This window comes from Brienomyrus brachyistius, chromosome 9 (assembly GCF_023856365.1).
Source record: "Brienomyrus brachyistius isolate T26 chromosome 9, BBRACH_0.4, whole genome shotgun sequence".
NCBI classification, from domain to species: Eukaryota; Metazoa; Chordata; class Actinopteri; order Osteoglossiformes; family Mormyridae; genus Brienomyrus; species Brienomyrus brachyistius.
In genome coordinates this window covers 6301345-6322297 of record NC_064541.1, presented here as the reverse complement: position 1 = coordinate 6322297, position 20953 = coordinate 6301345, and the positions used below count along the sequence as shown (strand labels likewise).

The following is a 20953-nucleotide window of genomic DNA, read 5'->3' as shown; positions in this document are numbered from 1 at the left end:
GGGCACAATGAAATCATTAAGCTGACATAATTATATTGACATAATTGAACAGCTGAAGGCAGCATTGCATAATGTAACTTCTCTGCAGCCTACAGAGCTTTCTAAACTAAATTTATCCCCTGGCTACGAAACTCTCTGAAGCAAACTTATTCCTCGACTACAGAACTCTTTGAAGCTAATACGTATCCAGCGGCCTACAGATACCTGACGCAAACTCACTTCCCGGTGAATCTTAAGGCCTTTGCCGTTGCATTAGTAGCCCCAGTGAGTAATTCACAGCAGATTAAGCTGTGACGATTCATTTCTGAGACCAGGATCAATGCAAGTTTTTAAACATCAGCTTAGCACTTTGAACAAATTAAAGCAGGGCCAGAATATACCAATATAATTATAACGGAATTACGACTGAATCATGTAACAGGTTTCAATAGCAGGGAGGCGTAGTCACTGAAGAGCTGTGCTGGAGTAAAGCTCTGCTGGTTTATTGCTAAGAAATGCCCAAAATTTCAGTTTATTTATTGCTATTTATATATATATATATTTCTTTTGTTGAGGCTGAAGGCAACGCAGGGTACGGCACAGAGAACAAGAGGGCAAAGCATCGCAGGACAAATATCCATCCAAGTGCATCAACAAATCCAACGACAACAGCAGTTCAACAAGCTAACAAAATAATTAGCGACAAGCTAATAAGAATGCTTTATAAAGAGCGGTATGAACAAGGCCACAAAGACCTCACTCACAAATGGATCTAGAGTGCTATTGGAAAGAGGCCACTTACTATTCAGCTATTTTAAATCCTTCCTTGGTGGATCGTCAATGGTCACGGCGCATGTCATCCGTGGTAATAACGCGGGTGCCCCAAAAGTCTACCCATTAGCCTAAAAGCTTTACGGCGACAGACCGTGGCAGAGACCGCAGAGCCTGTGCACTTCGTTCATCCATGCGATGCACAAAATCCCTCCATCCTAACCCACTATAGATGGATAAAAACGTTTAAATCACAGGGAGCGCGCAGCCCGTTAACACAGCAGCTGGGACAGGGGATTCGAGTGGGTAATTCGAGGACTCTGAGGAATCAATTAATGTCGGCTATCGCGGCTTTGGCTGAATGAGCCATTGACAATGCCGGAGCAAAACACGCGGGTGCCGAATCAATAAAGCATTCACTGTTTTTTTTTCCCTCCCTTCACATTATTTTGTCTGGCAGTGGTTTGTATCCAATGGAAACACCAGTGGAAGTCCAAACGGAGCCCTCTTTTCAAGAGGCACGGCACAAAGGCGTTACATAAGCTGCGAAAGAATCAAAAACAGAGGCTAACTGTGCTTTTGCACTTCATGGGCTGACAGTTTTATGCAAAGGATCAATTTTTCATCCATTACTGGTGCTGGATATAATAATGGAACATTTTAATCAAAATAATTCACCCACCGGCACAAGAGCAGAGTGCCTGGTTATCCTCAACCACTATGTATCAAATTTTCAATCGTCACATCTCACTGCATCGACCTCCGAGATTCTTGGTGAGTGAGCCCTGTCAGCTTCAGGAGTTGGCCGCACAAGTTTGACTCCCAATTTCAGCCCCGGGAACCCGGCGTCCACGAACCAGCAGGCTTGGTGGAGCCTCGGCGGGAACCATGAAGGGGTCTACCTCAGCTGTTTGATGAGGTCCTCGCCCTCCTTGATTAAGTTGACGGTGACCTGCAGGGTGGTCTGTTGCTGCTGCCCGAAGCGCTTGATGAGGTCCTGCACGGCTTCCACCGACTCGGCATAAACGTCGTCCAGCAGCTCCTTCTGCAGCTCCTCCAGCCAGGTCCACAGCTGCCAGGTGGAGAAGGAAATCCGAGCTGATGTCACTGCTGCAAACCCTCCCTCAGCATGAGCGTTCGTGCGCTTTCAGGTCTCATAAAATCACAGATTATGGAAAAATCAGCCGTTCTTAAGCAGAGGGAGGAAACCCAATCAGACCCAATATGCACCTCAGCTGGACTATAGATGAATAGCCATATTCAAAATATAAGCAAACAGATCAAGCACAACATTCAGACATCTACAATGTGTGATAAAGTTACTCCTCGTATTATTTGCACGAAACAACAAAATCAAATCATGTAAAAAAAGATTAAGGGCGGCATCATGGGATATTATAACCATTCACTTCTTACAGGTGAAGCATTATTGCTGGACCAATTGGAAAGCATGTTACAAAATGGTACCCATACCGATCCAGTACTGCTGCCAATATGCAGAAAGAAGCAGAGAGCTGCTTACTGTCAGGACAGGAAATCATAGAGGGCAGGGAACAAAGATGGGGCTTTTAAGAGCTCTGGAAGCATGAGAAATTCACCGTTAATTAAACTTACTGCTCTTATCTACATGCAGTCAGCAGAGTCTCATAACATCCTGCAAATTAGCATCAGTTCTAACAGGTAGCAGTTGGTACTGTGTGATGGAGGTGCGCCCCCCCTTGATTTAAGGGTGCATTATATTTAGGAAATGACCCCCACAAAGTTCCCATCCCCTCTATCAGGGCTACAACTGTGAATCCATCTGCAGCACCACAGGAAATGCCAGAGAGATACGCTGTAGGGTGCCCTCTAGTGTCTGGAGTTAAAAAATACTAGCAAAATAAAATATTACATCCATGGGTGTCCATCCTGCTCATTACAGCCATCACCCTGTTCAGACTCACAGAACTGCTCAGAGAGCCAAAATTAATTCACAGTAATTCAAGGTTAGGAGTTTTCTCCCTGCGTATGAACTTCTCTGCTGAAACCTACAAATATCTCACCCACATCTCATTACCCACAAGCTGCGAAGTCTGACATCAGACAACGAAATAGTCAATCCGAGAGCATTTCTGGTAAGTTTCATTCACCCTTCCCTCCTGAAGGAGTGGCCTCTGGGATTCCCTCGTTTCAATGCTCTTCTTTCACTTTGCAGGAGCCCACATGAGCTGGAATTGGTGAAACACCCTGGCAGGTCACCCCTATAAATGTGCACTACTATGGTGCAATCAGACAGGATCACAGACCTACTCCACTAACTCACGGTGCGTGTCTGTGTGAACCGATACAGTGTGTGTGTGTGTGTGTGTGTGTGTGTGTGGTGTCCACTCACTGAGGTAACTCCCAGAAGTGTGTGTGGTAGGTCTGTGTGTGTTTGCATGGTAATGTATATATTACATTATGGGGACCGAATGTGATTTAAAAAAACTTTGATTTTGATTTTGTTGTGCCAAAAGTCTTGTATTTAGTTTGGTTACTTATGGTTAAGGTTAGGGCTGGGTAGCGGTTAAGGCTGTCATTGCTGGGATTTGGGTTTTGCCCATAGAAACGAATGGACGGTCCCCACAAAGATATGAATACAAATGTGTGTGTGTGTGTGTGAAGCTGCCAGAAGGACCCACCTCCTTGACGTGTGTGTGGAAGGACACTGACATGTCCAGCAGCACCTTGCGCTGCTCGACACGCCGCACGAAGTCCTGGATGCGGTCCTCCAGCTGGTGGGCGGCCTGGTAGATCTCCTCCGGGTCGCATTCGCCTGTCTGGGCCAGCTGCTCCGCGGCTTCCAGCAGCTTGTCTGCATTGGTATATGTATTCTGGATTGGGGGGGCGGGGGGTGTAATTAAAAATCACTGAAGTTAAGGCCATTAGCATCTTCAATCTATAAATACACATCTAGAGAAGCGCAGGTCAAGAGATGTTTATCAAGACTGATCGTTAAGCTCTGATTAACATTACGAGCAGCTCTTTATTCCTGTCATAGCAGATGCCACCCAGAAGATGATGGCTATTTCATAGCAGGATTTCCTGATGGTCAGGGTTGTTACAGTTGTTGGAGAAAAGGAATTTACAGGTGATTCGAAAAAGATCTGTCCTGATATGACAATGTAGTGTATTTACAGCGAACAAAACACTGTTTTAAAGATAAACATCCTGAACTTTCTGCAAATGTTATCATAACCGTACGTTTCTCTTTTTCGTAATAGTAGAACAAAAGCCTTACAATCTACAATCTCACTGGCTCCCTCACTATATTATTACTTGGGAAGCACACTGCAGAATGCTTGCAATATAAAATGTACCGTTTCTGAACACCGAAGGTTAGCATTGAGAATGCAGACTGACAAAACACCCAGGAAACAAATTTAAATCAGTACAAACAATCACTCTGGCTGTACATGAAACTACCCAGGCAAATATCATTTAATGGATATATTAAAAACACCACCACCCATCAGCTTAAACAAATGGGTCAATTTTGTTGTGGAGTACATAAAGAAATAAAGAATTTATGGGTATTTCTTTGGTTAAAGAAGCATCTTCTTGGAGCGTCTTCATTCACCTGGGCAACCTCCTCAAAGTCTTCATGGCGTTTCTGCAGCGCTCTGGCCCGGTGCAGGGACTTGCCCACCCCCGTGTGCTTGCTGAGGAAGGCCTCCCCATGGTTCTCGATCCAGTCCAGCACCTGAGGATCAAAGTAGAATGCAAGGGTCTTCATATGGGACGGCACAGCATTCACATCGACGGGATGGTGGCAGGTTTGGCAAATTACACTCTAGGCCCCACCTCATGTGTCGGAAACCTGCCATAAACCTTTTACCACTTTGAACAGTCCCTGTCACCACTAACAGTGACAGTCATCATGCCCTTTCTCACCCACTGCCGTGCGACTGTGCAATGCTGCTTCTGCTAACAGCTCTGCTATTCAGAGCATACTTTGCAGAACTGCCATGTTGCACTACATTTATCATAGTGGTACTTTGTTTTGCACTGTTCTCTTATTTATTCTTTAATTTTTTACTTTTATGATTATTTTATCAGTAGCTTTCCTTTACGTATTTATTGCCCTTTTGTTTATGCTATCCTTTATCTTTCTGTGATACTGGACAATAAAGTTTCATCTTAATATTAGCGCACGTATTTGAGCATCAGTCTCTATATAGGAGTGTTTATTCTCACACATTCAGTCTTGGTCATTTCAATGCTTCTTCACCCCCCTGTTTCACACGTTAACAGTCTAAAACAGTCACAACAGCCCACAGCGCCACCATGTGACGCTGTGGATTCACTACAAGCTTTAGTGCAGATTCGATGTAAAATCCACCCATACATCTTCAGTGTTGGATAGGGTCATAGGGTGTCTGGAGTCTGTTCCAGGCAGCATTGGGCTATCGGACTGCAATCGTAGGGCACATGCACACACATGCACACAGTTGTGGTGCAGCAGATGCAAGACCTTGCTGTGGAAAATAAACCTTCACTAACGCCTATATCACTAAACCCATTAAGTGTTATTACTCAGTGTCTGTAACAGCAGGCACTTAAAGACTTAATGACAGCGCCTGACTACCCACTTCCTCTGTGTGAACAGGAGTTATTAGTGTGACATGTTTATCTACCACAACCAGTGTAGCTACTCCTCTAATAAACTAGTCCCCTAATTATCACAAATGTGGCTCCTTTTTTCAAGGTTATTTTTCTCTGAGAATCGTGTCTTGCACATCGGAACACCCTCCGCATTGTACGGCGGCGAACGGCGTTACCATGGCAACCTTCACCAAGCACACCAGTATAATTCATCACAGCAGAGTACATTTTTACTATTTTTCTGTCTAATGCAGAGTTTACCATGAGCCAAGACACACCAGGAAATATGGACTTATAACTGCCATTGACACAAAAGCCAGATACCCACCGGCAGCTAACCCCCCCCCATCGCCAATCGGACACATTAATCCAATATAGTACAAACATCATAATTCCATAAATGAAATTAAAAGTCTATTTGGTGAAAACATTTCTTTTCATTCCACGGTGATCTGCAATCTTAGCCATATGCAAAGAACTGGGAACAGGAAATCGTACCTGCTGTACGTCCTGCTGGAAGACGCACAACTGCAGGCGCTGGTGTAGCCGGACCTTGCGGTGCTGCCAGATGTTCTCCAGCTGCCGCTGGTGGTGCAGCACCTCGTGGATGATGTCCAGCACGTGCCGCACGGCCTTGGAGTAGTTGGCCGAGGCCGTGAGCGAGTCGGCGCTGCCCGGGGTCAAAGGTCGCTGCAGCTTGTCCAATAGGACCTTGCCGTCTTGGCTGACCTGCGTGGGAGACACCCCACGGCAATACGGAGAACGGTTTTAGAAAATGACAACCATCTATTCTCATTCAGGCACATAATTGGCGCAGTTCAGCAGTCTTTGGACTGGAGGTAGGAACCAGAAGCCCAAAGAGTCACAAAGAGATCATGCAATCAACCTGGAAGCTGAGGCCACATGTAATAAGCTTGAGTGCAATAGATGTTAACATAGTGACCTGTGTTATGGTGAAGGTATTTGGACTATAAATACTTTAAAAGCCGCACCTCTGAGTAAGCACTGTTAATGTGCTCGTACAAGCCCTGGTGGTGATGAATGGCGTCCTCTAGATCCTGCAGCTCGGAGGGCAGGTCCACCTCTCCACAGGCTTTGCACCAGGAATCCACGTTTCCCATGTACTATGAAGAACGACACAGAGATGAGGGACTTCAGACAGGATTTCAGAGGTGTCAAAAGCCACCCAACTACAACTGTCCTGGATTGCGACAAACACGACCATGTTCTGCACTCACAGTCAAAGTATCTTTTATTGTCGGCCGCAGATATATGATCTGTGGAGTTATAGACTGAGGTGAAATATCATTCCCGTTGGTCGTTGTGCAAGTTATAAATATAGAATATAGCATATACACTGAGACACATAAGCACAACAGACATGACATTTTAAGACATGGACATTAAGATATTTACAAAAAGTTTTCCCATAGAAATGAATATATGGAAGGTTGAAATGGAAGCAAAATGTACAATAAACAAATACCTTTACAGATAGAGTCCATAGTTCTCAGTACTTTTAACAGACCCTGGAATAGACTGGGAGGGGGCCAGGCTGTTTTTAAGTCTCAGTATCCTGCCTCTAAGGCTGTAGAACCTCCTAAAAAGAGGCAGTGAGGGGGGGTAATTGATCTTTGATGATGCCAGTGGCCATACTGCTTCCTGTATCTGGCTGTGGCTGTGAGTGAGGGCTGGGAGACACTGCCTAAAATGATCATCTTGGTATTTTTCACTTTTTGGACGGTGACGACGTTATATCATGATATTACTTTTTTTTCCAAGCTTTGGGAGAGGTAGCCGTCCCTTTATGTAAATTAAACAAAAATATTTTTTAATATATCAAGTACACTTTAATTGCTATTACAGTTGGGCGATCCTATTTCAGAAAGATATAAAAAGTGGTACGTAATGTTTTCTCATATTTGCTTTTTTAATTGTCAGAGTAACAACATAAATGTCGTTTCAAATAAAACTCGGGATTGCCAACTTTGATCTGCTGGCTGGAGTGAGATTTTCAATTCGAGACTAGTCTGCACACGCATTTACACGTATGTAACATTTGTATTAACTTATAAATAGTCTATAGGGTTTTCAAACTACCCCAGTGCTTCTGATGTTGCCAATTTTAGGTTTATAATGGAATAATATAGATTTGAGAGTATGAAAGTGTGAGTGAGCATGAAAGATAAATACACTGTATAAGGACAAGTCTTCAGATTACAATGGAACCTTTGAGGAAAATTAAATAATTTTTTCATTAATAAGCTATTGTATAATTAGGGTATAGACTTCTCATGGTGTGTAGTATAAATCCATATCGTGGGGCACAATCACACCGGTAATGACACCAGTGTCAACTATGACACCAGTGTACCACCCACCCCTAGTCTGAGTACCCAGTGGTGCTGCAGTTAACAATCACAGAGAACACCTGGAAGTGCAAAACAACCCAGATGTTTGCTGCTGTTACTGGAACAAACTACATGTGAGGAGGCCTGAAAACGTCAAAAAGAAAGTAAAAAAAATCTCATAACAAACATGCTAAAAAAAAAAGAAAAAAAAGAAAGAAATCACTACATGAGAATGATGAGAAAACAGCAGCAGCCAATGAGGGGAGGGGAGCGGAGGGTCACCTGATCGGCCTTCTGATGGAAGACGGCGGACATCTCCAGCAGGTTGCTGCGCTCATCCAGGGCAGCGGCGAAGGCCTTCCACTCCTGCTCGAGCTGCCCGGAGAGCTGCTTGATCTGCTGCGAGGCGTAGTGACCTGACTCCAGCAGCCGGTTGCCCACTGACATGATACGGCTGATATTGACATAGACGTTCTGAAGGAGAGACATAAGAGGGCGGGGCTTCAGGGGGGTGGGGTCACATGAGCCCCGCGCCAAGCGGAGGCAGGAGAAGCAGCGAGAGGTGTTTCTGACTGGGGAATCTGGAGAAGGATAAGGTGGACATTATAAATGGCATTTATGTGCGACACCTTCAGCATGGAAAGTTAGTCTATCCAATTATCTATATTAATAGTATATTGTGCTTATACTGTAAATGTTAGACAGTCAAAGTAGTTCAAGGCCAATATAAACAAGGTAAATAAAAACATATTCCCTTACCTGTCACAACTGTTTAAATGTAAAACATGGCCTTGAAGCTTATGCACAGATGCATATATACAAATCATCGACATGCCTTGTGAGTATTGGCACCCTCTAGGGGTGAAACAGACCACGCCCTGCACACACTGAATGGATATCTGCCGACGCTGCAGTGACATCACTATGTCGGATCAATCCAGCGTTTGCTGAGAAGTGTAATAGTTCATGATAGGGTTATATATGGTGAGATTTTATTATTGAGTTCTAAGTGAACATAAAATAAACAGCGATACAACATGGGGGTCCTTTGGGAACATGAACCACGAACATATGCTGTGTTTCTTAACTGCTAGGCAAAACATAAATTCTCCAAGAGTCCCTCCTGCACACAAGTTAAGCGCCACCAGATGACTGCGTACCTACTTATTTTCCAAGAAGCGTTCACAATACAATCTCCTGCACATACAATACTGACACAAAAACAAAAAACTAAAATTGAAAGAAAAGTTTAAATTTTCTCTCTGTGAAATACATCAGTGTTTCCAGAACATCACTTCATAAAATTAACCAAATAAACAGCCATATTATTTTCAATGATTCAACGGTAGATAATTAAAACAGTTCCTTCATGCACCACTAGGGGTCACACCCAACTTGAGCACTGAGGATTAACAACCATTAAACAGTGTAGTTTTTAACATGCCAAGCTACCTTCATTAGCATAAATCCAAACAGGACCTTTCTGCTCACCCACTCATCTGCAGGGTGGTGGGTGGTCTGAGACCTCAGAGGAAACTCATAGAGATCACATGCCTTACAACAGCCACAAAACTAATTTTCATCTCCGTCCTGAACAGCACAACGGAATTCCCAGTGCTAGCACTGATACAGCTCATAGCAAGTCAAACCACAGAAGAACCTAAATGACTGGAGTAATTACTTATAATGAATCGAAATCACCTCAAACAAATGGCACAAGGCTAACGCTGCAATTACAATTCAGATATGGTCGCGATCCTTGAATTTTTATAAAGTAACTAAATGCATAATTCTTTGGTGCAAAATGATTGAACACATGCTGCTGTTACACCACAGTCCGGCTATTCAAAGCAATGAAGAAATAAAGCTTTTACAAACATTAAAACAACGACCATCCATCCATTCTTCAGAGCTATTGTCTATCCATGAGGAACAGGAGACCAGACCACTGTAGGGCAACAACACAGACTCGCGTTTTAAAGGCAACTCACCCGGACCGTGAAGAAATACCCTAGATAAATACATGAGATCCAAACGCTCAGACAGGGCTCTCTTCTAATCCGCTTTGGTGGAGGTATAAGAAGCAGCACACCCTGCTTCCCCATCAAACCATAAAAAAAAGAAAAAAATCTAATAAAAATACATCAAAAGAATGAAAAATAATTCTGGGAAGCTGGGAGGATAGTCCACTGCTTTGAAGAAAATAAAAACAGCGTTGAATGAGCCTCCGTGTTTTTTTCTGTGAGGAACATGACGTTTGTACGCAACGTGACTCCTAATTACGTTCGCCGGACAGATGTTTGCCAGAGTTTCTCCCATTCCCAGCCGCAAGCCTCCAACAGAACAGAGGGAAGAAAGATGGTAAAAAAAAATTGCAGGCATGCTTTAGCGACATGACTTTTAATCGGCGTAGGCCACACCAAAGTGGCTGTTTCTGCCTTGAGGCCTGTCGCGAGGATGGCTAGCAAGGCCTTGTAGACTGGTGTGTACCACGGGTCTGAGTTCAGTTGTAAGGTTTTAGCTTTTACCCTACGATTCATGAATTTGTTAGATGCCCTAGGGTGTTATTGTACTGTTCATAAAACTGTAAGAAGCCTTCATATATCTTCTATTAGACAGCAGAATAATGGTGAAGAAACTGGCCAAAACGTGGACACTAATTTTTTCTTTAAAACAGAAGTCTTAACTGCAATTCCCTTATCATTGTGGTTCAGCGGTATAGTGCTTCATGTCAATCGCTCTATTCAACTCGCGGTCGACTCTTAATGACTTCACTACTTCGTACAAGGTTCCTGCAGGATCGCATCCGCAAACTTTTTATCTATTCATCAGGAAGTTCATGTCAATGTCAAGAGTACTGATAGATCAAAATCCACATTGGGTGGAATGATCAGGAACTGTCAATCACTCGCTCAACCCAATGGGAACGCAAAAATAAAACAACCCACCCAATAGAAAGTGGACAGACAAAGTCAATCACTGGCACCTCCAAAGCATCCCATCCCTGGTATTTCAGATACAGTAAATGACTAAAGACTGACATACAGGCCATGCCAACATCAGACTCTAGTCGGTGCACCATATAAAGTCAGCATATCTATCACTCACCATGCAGTTCATGGCAAAGTGGTTATGCTGGGTCTGTAGCTCCATGGCGTGTTGGTTGTTGGCCCCGATCTCGGTGTAGCCGGTCAGGAACAGGCCTTTGTTATGCATGATCCAGTCAAACATCTGCAGGGGGAGCAGGCCGAGACAGACACTGTGAGGATCGCTCTGGGAAAGGCCACGTGACGTGGGGGTGCCACAGTCTGTGACTGTGAAATCTTTCCCGGGTGGATATTCTGAGGGAGCCTCGAATCGATATTATAAAACCACAAGCCAATTATGCACCTTGCAGGCTCACAACAAACAAATCAACACATGCACAAAAGTCTATCATTTTGGCAAAGCCTGCAGCTGTGTTCCTCTGCTCCATCCCCCAGAGGGCGACCACTGATATCATCTGCATTATTATTAAAGCATAACTGATGCATGAAGCAGTTTATCTGATAAGAGTCTTTTGTTTGAAATAACACCCATATTTTCTGAATGTCTCAGGCTACTAATGGTGAAAGTCTTGTTTAGACCAGAGGTCACAAACTACAAGCCCGCAGGCCAGATCCGACACACACAATGTTTTTTTTTACAGCCAATTACATTTTTGATTCATCATCATTAAATCTTTCCACTTTCATTTTCTATTGTATTTTTTCATTAATCTGCATTGACTTGGTTGTCTTACAGATTAACCAAAAATTATACTCGATACATCTTTTTCCCCCTCTCCTCTCTTTTGGGTTATAAAAAAAAACTCAAGTCTACTCCTAATAGCCAGTAGGTCCTAGGTAATTTGAGTTTGAGACCCCTGGCTTAGACTGAAGAGAACATCTCATCGAGCGGCATCCTACATCCTGCGTCCACACTGACCTTCTCAGCATCCTGCTCAAAGAGCCTGAGCTGGAAGCACTGGTCCAGCTTGAGTTTGCGCACATGCCACATCTGGTGCAGGTGCTGCCTGGAGGAGTGGAGTTTATCCAGCAGCCCGGAGACCTTTGGGATCAGGCCCTGCAGGTCGCCGTTGGTGACACCTGTACTCTGGTTGGTGTAGCACTCGCTGTTCTCAATGAGCTGCAGGAGCTTCTGGCCCTCCGAGTCGAGCTCCTCGATGGGGGCCTTCACCACCTTCTTCTTCAGGCCCGAGTGCTCCTCAATGGCACGCCGTGCCCCATCCAAGTCCGGTGGGAGCTCCTTCTTGGACAGTACCTCCTGGAGCTCGTCCAGACGGGCCAGCATATGCGACGCATTGCTGACGAAGTCCTCGTACGCGACCCGGATCTCGATCCACTCCTCGTGGTTGTAATCCAGGCTGCCCTCGAAATCTGGTGTGAGCTGAGAGGGGTCCACTACCTTTGTGAGACCCTCTAAAGACACCATGGTAGTCTGGAGAAGAGGGGGTGGGAGGGGCCAGAGGTTAAATCACATTTAATCCCGGTGAAAGCCAATGCTCAGAAATACTACGGGAAACAGGCTCAAAATGCAAGTGAAGGAGATGTTTCTGTCGTGAAAAAGACAGGTATAGCAGAGCAGAAATCTGGGCCGTCTGTAAATAAAAGTGCAGAAATATAATGCTAAACACATTTCTGTTCTTAGTTTAAAAGTTGACAGCTGCTGTGACACCATATCATAAGGATATAACCAGAAAAAAATAAATAAAACTCCTGAATATGGACATGTTAATAGCATTCATGACTGTTTGACATACATGAGACATACTGCATGAACATACACGTGTATGTATATATTTTCCTTAACCTAATCCACACACACACACACACACACGCACACACACACGCACACACACTGTATGTTTGCATACTCTATAAGAACAGATACATAAAAAGGTGCAATGAGAAAAATCAAAAATTCCAGCTTAACTACCGCTGATAATATATTGAACTCATTCCACCACTCAAAACTAGTACGAACAGAATTATTAATGCAATAAAAATGGGGGGAAAAAATTCATAAGCAGGAGAGTAAAGAGCAGATGAAAACTGAAAACACTCCGAAATTCTACCAATTTAAAAAAAAAAAAACAATTAAGGAAACAAACTACGCGTCGCCTGTGGAGAGCGTGTCACGCTACGCGTCCTTCCCGACTTGATGCTGTTTTATCTGATTTAAAGGGAAAGATGTCTGGGGCCCATTTCACCACCGTACAATAATTATAACGCACCGAGCCGCATCCTCAGCCTAGAATCCAGAGAAGCATATGCTGCAATTTCACAGCCCAAGAAAACTTAAAAACCGATGTGAATTGACAGAGACTTCCCTACATCTCAATAATGCCGCAACAGGTACGTCTTGCCGCCAGTTTTCTGTTCTGTCCATCTCACAGGCGCGTGTGCGATGGTGACACAAAAGCAGATCTGCTCAGAAGGTCTCTGCAGGTGTTAACGGGCCAGCAGCCGGGACTCACCTCGAATTCGAACTTCGAGCTGCCAAAATTAGTCCTTTGCTTCTGCCAGAAGTTGTCGGGCTTGATGATGAGAGCGACGTGGATGCAGCTGGGGAAGGACTCCTGCAGGATCTTCAGAAGCGGCTTGATGGAATCCCACTTGGACCCCCGCATGTCCACGATGACGGTAAAGCCATGTCTGCTAACCTCCTCGCTGGGGTAAATCACGGGGAAAACAAGGAGCAGCTGTTTAACCTGTATGCTTCAGGCAAACTTACCCGTAGCGTAGGGAGAGATCTGAGCTAGTCCTCGAAACGGGAACAGAGAGAGAGAGCGAATGAGGACCAGCTCTCTCAAGCCACCCCGATTCAATGCGGGGCATCGTCTGCTTTCGATCTCGCTAACATCTGCCTTGCTCACGCTACGAGGCCCTACGTTCCCGAGCCCCTCCTCCTGCTCCTCCCCTTCGCTTATAACTGCTCCCTACGCCTCCCTAGTCCAAATTACCCCGGAGCAGAAAACCCCTCTGCTCTGCGTCCAACCAAATCTGAACACAGTACTTGACTCCCTAAGAGTTCCGCACGTCGGCAAATTCCTTGAGGGGCGACGTACTGACCCTGTCTCCCCACTACAGAGGAAGGAAGAAGGGAATGAAGGAAGAGAGGACTTTTCACAGCACTGGAAGCTGCTGCAAGTTTTCTTCATCCAGAACCGACAGCCCCTGTCCCCACCCCCACCCGCACCCGCAACAGAAGAGCTAGAGGACCCCAGAGAGGAGGATAACCTACATTCTGGACAGCACAGGGCTGCTACTTTTTAATGAGCTTTGGAGAGGCAGAGGGACCGACACTGCACCTGCAATGCAGTCGCTGGTCTATGCTCCATGTTAATCATGTCTTAGGGGATACCGTGACGATCGGCTAATATGGTGACCATCGATCGTGAAGTTACAGTCTCCTTCGTAGCTGAACACATTGGCTTCAAGTTAGCCTTCAGATGTTTCCCTGAAAGGGAAGCCTAAATTGACACAGAGTCTTTGTTTTGGTCAGGTGTAAAAAACCAACTTTGTACCTGGGAATTCCAGCGAGGTATGCTATTAGGCTCCGCAGGTCGTCTTGTCGTATTCTGTCGTGGTTGCTTCTTGCTGGAAACGTTAGAACGGGACCCCCACGCCTGTCTCTGCCCCCTGGAAGCAATAAGTCGATCAAAATATCACTGCCGTTATCCAGAATAAGCCAGCCAATAACCAGGTAGCTAAACGTGCATATTTCAAAATCAAGTAAGACCTACTCACACTAATTGTACGTCATAGAAACATAATTTGGCTTTCAGTCTCAAGCTACAACATGCTAAAGCGAACAGTTGTCTTTAATAATGATTCTTAATGTATTGTCATTGGGGTAATATATTCAAGCAAGACTGTAGAAGACTGATGGAAACAATATAATTCATTCAGTCTTGAGTGTGTCTCCAGAAACATCTGTCTGAGCCAAGACATCTCTGAATAATCTGACATTAAACAGGCTGTATGGTGGGCTGATGACTTTGTGCTGGATAATACTCAGAAAGGTTCAAATATGTAGCAGCCCCTAACTTCCGTGAGACATCTGCAGCACCCCTACGCGGAGACACATGGCGAGTCCCCTGGGGACACACTGTATGACGACATGGCGAGTCCCGTGGGGACACACTGTATGACGACATGGCGAGTCCCGTGGGGACACACTGTATGACGACATGGCGAGTCCCCTGGGGACACACTGTATGACGACATGGCAAGTCCCGTGGGGACACACTGTATGACGACATGGCGAGTCCCCTGGGGACACACTGTATGACGACATGGCGAGTCCCGTGGGGACACACTGTATGACGACATGGCGAGTCCCCTGGGGACACACTGTATGACGACATGGCGAGTCCCCTGGGGACACACTGTATGACGACATGGCGTGTCCCGTGGGGACACACTGTATGACGACATGGCGAGTCCCGTGGGGACACACTGTATGACGACATGGCGAGTCCCGTGGGGACACACTGTATGACGACATGGCGAGTCTCCTGGGGACACACTGTATGACGACATGGCGAGTCCCGTGGGGACACACTGTATGACGACATGGCGAGTCCCCTGGGGACACACTGTATGACGACATGGCGAGTCCCGTGGGGACACACTGTATGACGACATGGCGAGTCCCGTGGGGACACACTGTATGACGACATGGCGAGTCCCCTGGGGACACACTGTATGACGACATGGCGAGTCCCGTGGGGACACACTGTATGACGACATGGCGAGTCCCCTGGGGACACACTGTATGACGACATGGCGAGTCCCGTGGGGACACACTGTATGACGACATGGCGAGTCCCCTGGGGACACACTGTATGACGACATGGCGAGTCCCCTGGGGACACACTGTATGACGACATGCCGAGTCCCCTGGGGACACACTGTATGACGACATGGCGAGTCCTGTGGGGACACACTGTATGATGACATGACGAGTCCCCTGTGGACACACTGTATGACGACTTGGTGAGTCACACAGAAGTTGCTCTCCACCTTTGCTTTGGCAGGATTCCAAGGGCCTCCTGGTTTACTCAAATTCCGGACAGAATCATCCGGGAACAGAAATTACTGTTTGTTAAATTCAATCCATTTTGTAGAGTGTACACAATGTGGAGCAAGGTCAGTCCACAACGGAAGCTTCATTCTGGTAATTTAATACCACAGTGACAGCAGAACTGTTAAATACATGCCATATTTCTCATAAGTATTTCTCATAAGGGCATATAATGAGAATATAATACAGAAAGTAAAAAGTTAAGGACCCATAACCTGCATCTAGTATTATATATCCCAAAATGCTCCATTTAATTATACACATATGTGTATTAAATTATGCAATATATGCTAATAATCCTGCTCTACCCACATAGGTGAGAACATGGGCCAATATGGTGCCTTTGTCTTTGGATACTGGCAGTGCTTTTTATCAGAAAGAAATCAGATCTGCCAACCGAAACGGCAGCTGTGTTAGAACAGAAACTGGCTGTTTGCAGAAAGGGAACGTGAAGCGACTGCAACTTCCTGCGACCCACGGTCTAACGTGGGGGCACCTCGGGGGGGGAACAAAGTCACACACCTGACAGAAACGCCACCTTCTCCTTCAGGATTGGCAGAACCTCCACCGCTTTCATATCTTCATTTTTGCGAAACCCTAAAGGGAGGAGGGAGGGAAAGAAAAACAAAGTTAAAAGATCAAGTTCCAGTGAAATCCTTCAGGATAAATTAATTCTCTCTGCAGAATATATGATTATTATCTAGCTTATCATCGCGTTTATTTTGTCTGTGACTAACAAGACCAAAATGTCAAAACAGAAAACGAGCAAAACCACGGAGCGGAACGTAACGACGCGGATCTAGAAAATTTCCACAGAGCTGTGCAGCTGAGGAGGAGCTGAGCTGCAATGTTGATCAGCAAAGTGTGCAAACACAGAAGCTCTTGGATATTCCCAGGCAGGCCTGACGGATTTACAGATACATCGTGGGAGAGAGAGGAAAAGAACGACAAGCAAACAAGCACACAAAGAAATATAAAAAGTCATGGCAGAGATGATGGTAGCGAAACACTAGCCATTTCATCATGTCTCACCACTTCAGGGGTCTCAAACTCAAATAACCAAGGGGCTACTGGCCTGGAGGTCTTCTTACCAGTATAACTTGCAGATCCGACCTGCCAGCAGTATAACTTATCGGGCCGGCCTGCCGGTGGCGGTTGGTGGAATATAGACCTTACATAGTTTTCTCTTTTGCTTTTAAACAAAAGATTAATCAGCGAGGCAGATTTAGTGATGACTTAATAACATGTAACAGGCTGTATAAAACTGTCTTGGGAGTGAAAGTGACCAGCAATCTGGTACTTTGAGACTTATTCAATAAGACCAGGGTCTGCAAAAGTCATGGACACAATCAACAAACAGACGAAGCTCAACCAGGGAAAGTAAACACATATAAACGATCACAGTCTCCTAGTTTCAAAAAGACGCTGCCTGATTTTATTTACATTTAGAGTCTCTGCTTAACTCTACAAACAAGGAGCCTGAGCTTCCATGACAAACGGAGATTAGAAACGCACTGAGGCACAGATCTCCTTCCACCCGCCCCCTCCAAGTCGTGATGATCTCACAGCAGGCCAGGCGGCAGGAATATCGTGACTGGGGTCTCAGTTTGCAAGCTTAAGCTGCTCATGACTCGCTCTGCCTCCAATCAGACGTTTATAGTTCCCCATCATTCGCTTTAGGTGTTTTACTGTTTAAGCTAGTAGCCGGAATATAGTGAAATTAGACATTACATCTCTTGGTGCTGCTTCACGGAAAACAACAGGTATCTGTCCTGGGGCTGACGTGAGTAAACAAGAGTAAACGCTCTACTTTGCTAATGCTTAGTTAATGCTTTGATCAGTTTATCAAAGTATATTTACTGACACATCAAGCAAGCAAGCAGTTCTACAAAACGAGTCTCAAACCAATCAGGTCGTTAAAATAATGTACTTGAGAAATATCCTGTGTGATATTACTATTAGCATCATTAATTTTCCTACAGTTTCAAGCTAAAGTGAATTGGCAGGATTGTATCAAGTCAAAAATAAGCTTTGGAAGAATATCAGCAAAATGTTTAAAATTAGCGGTAACATTTTGGTGTTGACTTCAGCACGGGCACATCTACCATCTGGTTGTGGACGTCGAACCCAGGTTACGTCAGAGTGAGTTTCTATTTCTGATATTCATTCAAACCTGGGGCCTGTTTATAGAAGCTGCCGCGATACGCGTCGTGTGCATATTTACTGCCTTGCGGATAAGCTGCTAATCTCCTCAGCTCCTGTGGTGGCGAGGAGAGGTGAGAGTTTGTTTTTGCATTTCTCCACCCAGGGGGAACCAAGTCCAAAGACATTTGGACAGTGTGTCGGTTGGATGATGACATACTGATCAGATGGGAAGTCATTGATGAGATTTTACAGAAAATGAGGAAAAGTAGTCAGAGATAACAACCAGTGCAAAGCCTTATGGGAATGTGGATAAACTGAACCAGGTTTTCCTCAGGTTTTCCTCAAACTGAGGTGTTCCTCAGGTTTTCCTTAATGATGGTGTGATGAAGATCAACGTATTTTCTGTGACCATCTACAGTAGCCACTCAACAGGTGATGATAAAATGGAGGTTAGCAATTTTGTAACACTATGTAGTCAGCAGTTATGAGGCCTGATGACCTGTCACAGGACATCACACTATTCCGGGGATTTGTCAAGTGATGTTTGCCTTTAGAAAAGTGGATCAGGCAGACTGTGGAGAAAGAGACAGGAGGAACGAGAAGCTACCAGAATTATAGTGAAAGCATATTTCTCATTTGAGGAAGGGTGAGCTGACAAGTTCTGCCTGGACTGTGGTTCGAGACTCAGATCCTGTGAAGGTTCTGGAATTGCATAGTAACGTTCTAAAGACAATAGAGCCCGGGTGCCATGATGATGATCTACTGCACCCCTCAGTCTCTCCAAGCCCTGAGGTCTCCTACCCTACAATGACATATAGAGTGCCTCCTTGTGGACATCTCCACTGGGACACTTCTCAGGAGGACATTAATCTGGGTCATATTCATTCAACCTCAAAAGACATGAGGGGCTCGTGCGGTGTGGGTAGGAAGGCTGGACACCAATCGAGGAAAGGTCAGAATCGATCCCCCAGCTCTGCTGAGGGGCACACCCACACCCACCCTCCCATGCTGGTTAAAGCAGCCTGCCATTGCTCCTAAGCTGGGAGTTCAGATTCACCATCTGCGTGGAGAATCGTCACGCTGTAAGATCTTCAAAAGTAGGTCGAACAACAGGTTAGTCATTTTCTACACACCCACTGCACCAAATACCAGAGCTGGAAGGAGAGTCAAATCCAGCGCTATGCTTTATTATTCTTTGCTTTAGGAGCTACAGGGCAAACTGGGGCTACACTGTCTTAAAAATACTCATAATCTAGCTCATTACGAGTAATTCAGTGCTGCAGAGTGGAAAAGGTTAAGCTAATGTTACATTATGTTCAAGAACTTAAAGGAACAAGAGGAATATGTTTACCTCCAGTTTTACTGTAAAGGAAATTACTACCCCCACTATGGAAATTCGGAAATTTACCCCCAGCACAGTAAGGAATCACAATCTTATAACTCAGTCACTGTTTGGTGCTACTTACACATCATTTCAAAAACGATACGAGCAGCTTCTAAACACCAGACATGGCAGATATGCAGAATAAGACCACATTCATCTCAGCATCTATAATAACAATACCGGGAAGAGGTACATGAGAAAGCAACACGCGGATGTTTTGCCGCCTTGTGATAGATCATGCGTGGTCCCCGTGAAGCAAAAAGCAATTAAAAAAAAAAGGCAGCGGGGCTGGGGTCCACATAACCCATGCGACACGCAAAATCCACACACACACACACACACACACACACACACACACACACACAGTAGAAATGGGATTCGAACTTACAATCCTAGCGGTGCAACAGTGATGTCGATTGAGGCCAGTGTGCCTCCCCAGCAAACAGTAAGACACCAATACAAAGCTCACACAAACATGAAACAAAAACATATACTGAGGTACTATGAAAGAGCCATCACCCGGAATCTTCCACAGTGCAATGCACCCACTGAAGTGAGACACCAGGGAACAGGTGTGGTGCTGAGATGTCCAGAATCCAAAATGGACCGGGGCAAATGGACTCCTGGATGTGGAACGGTGTTACAGGAGCATGGCTAAGGGGAATACCAAGACAGTGAGCACAGCAAGGCATGACCCCGAATTGAGAAGTAAAGTTTTCTCTTCTGGTACCAAGAAGCTGCCCTGCCAGACAACATGTGGGGGGAGGACTCAGTGGGTTAGGTTGCCCTCAACCCCCCCATTTCCTCCAGGCACTGTCTGACCCTGCTTTCTCAAAAAATGTATGTCACTTCAGATAAAAGCATCTGCTAGAGAAATTATCGTAAATGTAAAAACAATGTGTCGATCCTTATTAGATTTCCTGACCCAATAATGGAAGCCATTTAAACAAATACACTGTACATACATAAAGATGGACATCAGACATGCGAGCAAATCAAACAGAAAGGCACACTGTAAATAGACATTATCTGACTGTCACAGTGTGTCTCTCCTCAGCTAGAAAACTGGCTCTGATGTAACAGTGACGCGAGGCTGAAAAGAACGGGCAGCTTTTAAATCAGGTTTTAACGCAACGACGGTGGTTCTCCCTTAAACGTCAGTTTTCTACATTATACGCTGGATTTTAAATCAGAGATTCTATAAAACTAGACCCCTAACAGAAGTGGCCCGCATGCATATTTAAAGGCAAGCTAAAACCAGCCCAGATTTTTACATATTCTCTTTTATGTCCAAGTAACTCAACATCTGACAAATGTGAAATCAATGAAAAAAGAATGAGAGAGGCTAGGTCCACAAGTATGTCATACAACCGCAGGAAGAGGCATTTAATGATTAGTGAGAGACTAACAATATAAGAATAGACCATCACTGTTGCAGTATCTATACCATGGATTTTGACCTCCTTGCTGCAGACAGAATATTTCAAGCAATGATTAACATGAACAAAAGCCTTCATTTTGATGCTCTAACAAATGTCACACGTATTTTCCTTTCCTTATTTTCTTAACC

General features: G+C 44.9%; 1 protein-coding gene across 14 annotated transcripts in view; it reads right to left on the bottom strand.

Annotated features, from left to right (window-relative positions):
• Window positions 1-20953, bottom strand: part of LOC125748800 (triple functional domain protein-like) — a 101153-nt gene that overhangs the window by 42770 nt on the left and 37430 nt on the right. For all 14 annotated transcript variants that reach the window (XM_049025435.1, XM_049025424.1, XM_049025429.1 and 11 more), the window contains 11 exons: window positions 16377-16451; window positions 14293-14407; window positions 13243-13435; window positions 11691-12203; window positions 10833-10955; window positions 8007-8198; window positions 6366-6497; window positions 5872-6102; window positions 4349-4471; window positions 3411-3602; window positions 1653-1822 (listed from right to left, as the gene is read on the bottom strand). In XM_049025435.1, coding sequence (XP_048881392.1) covers window positions 1653-1822; window positions 3411-3602; window positions 4349-4471; window positions 5872-6102; window positions 6366-6497; window positions 8007-8198; window positions 10833-10955; window positions 11691-12203; window positions 13243-13435; window positions 14293-14407; window positions 16377-16451 — 2059 coding nt within the window. The remainder of the gene's footprint in view (window positions 1-1652; window positions 1823-3410; window positions 3603-4348; window positions 4472-5871; window positions 6103-6365; window positions 6498-8006; window positions 8199-10832; window positions 10956-11690; window positions 12204-13242; window positions 13436-14292; window positions 14408-16376; window positions 16452-20953) is intronic.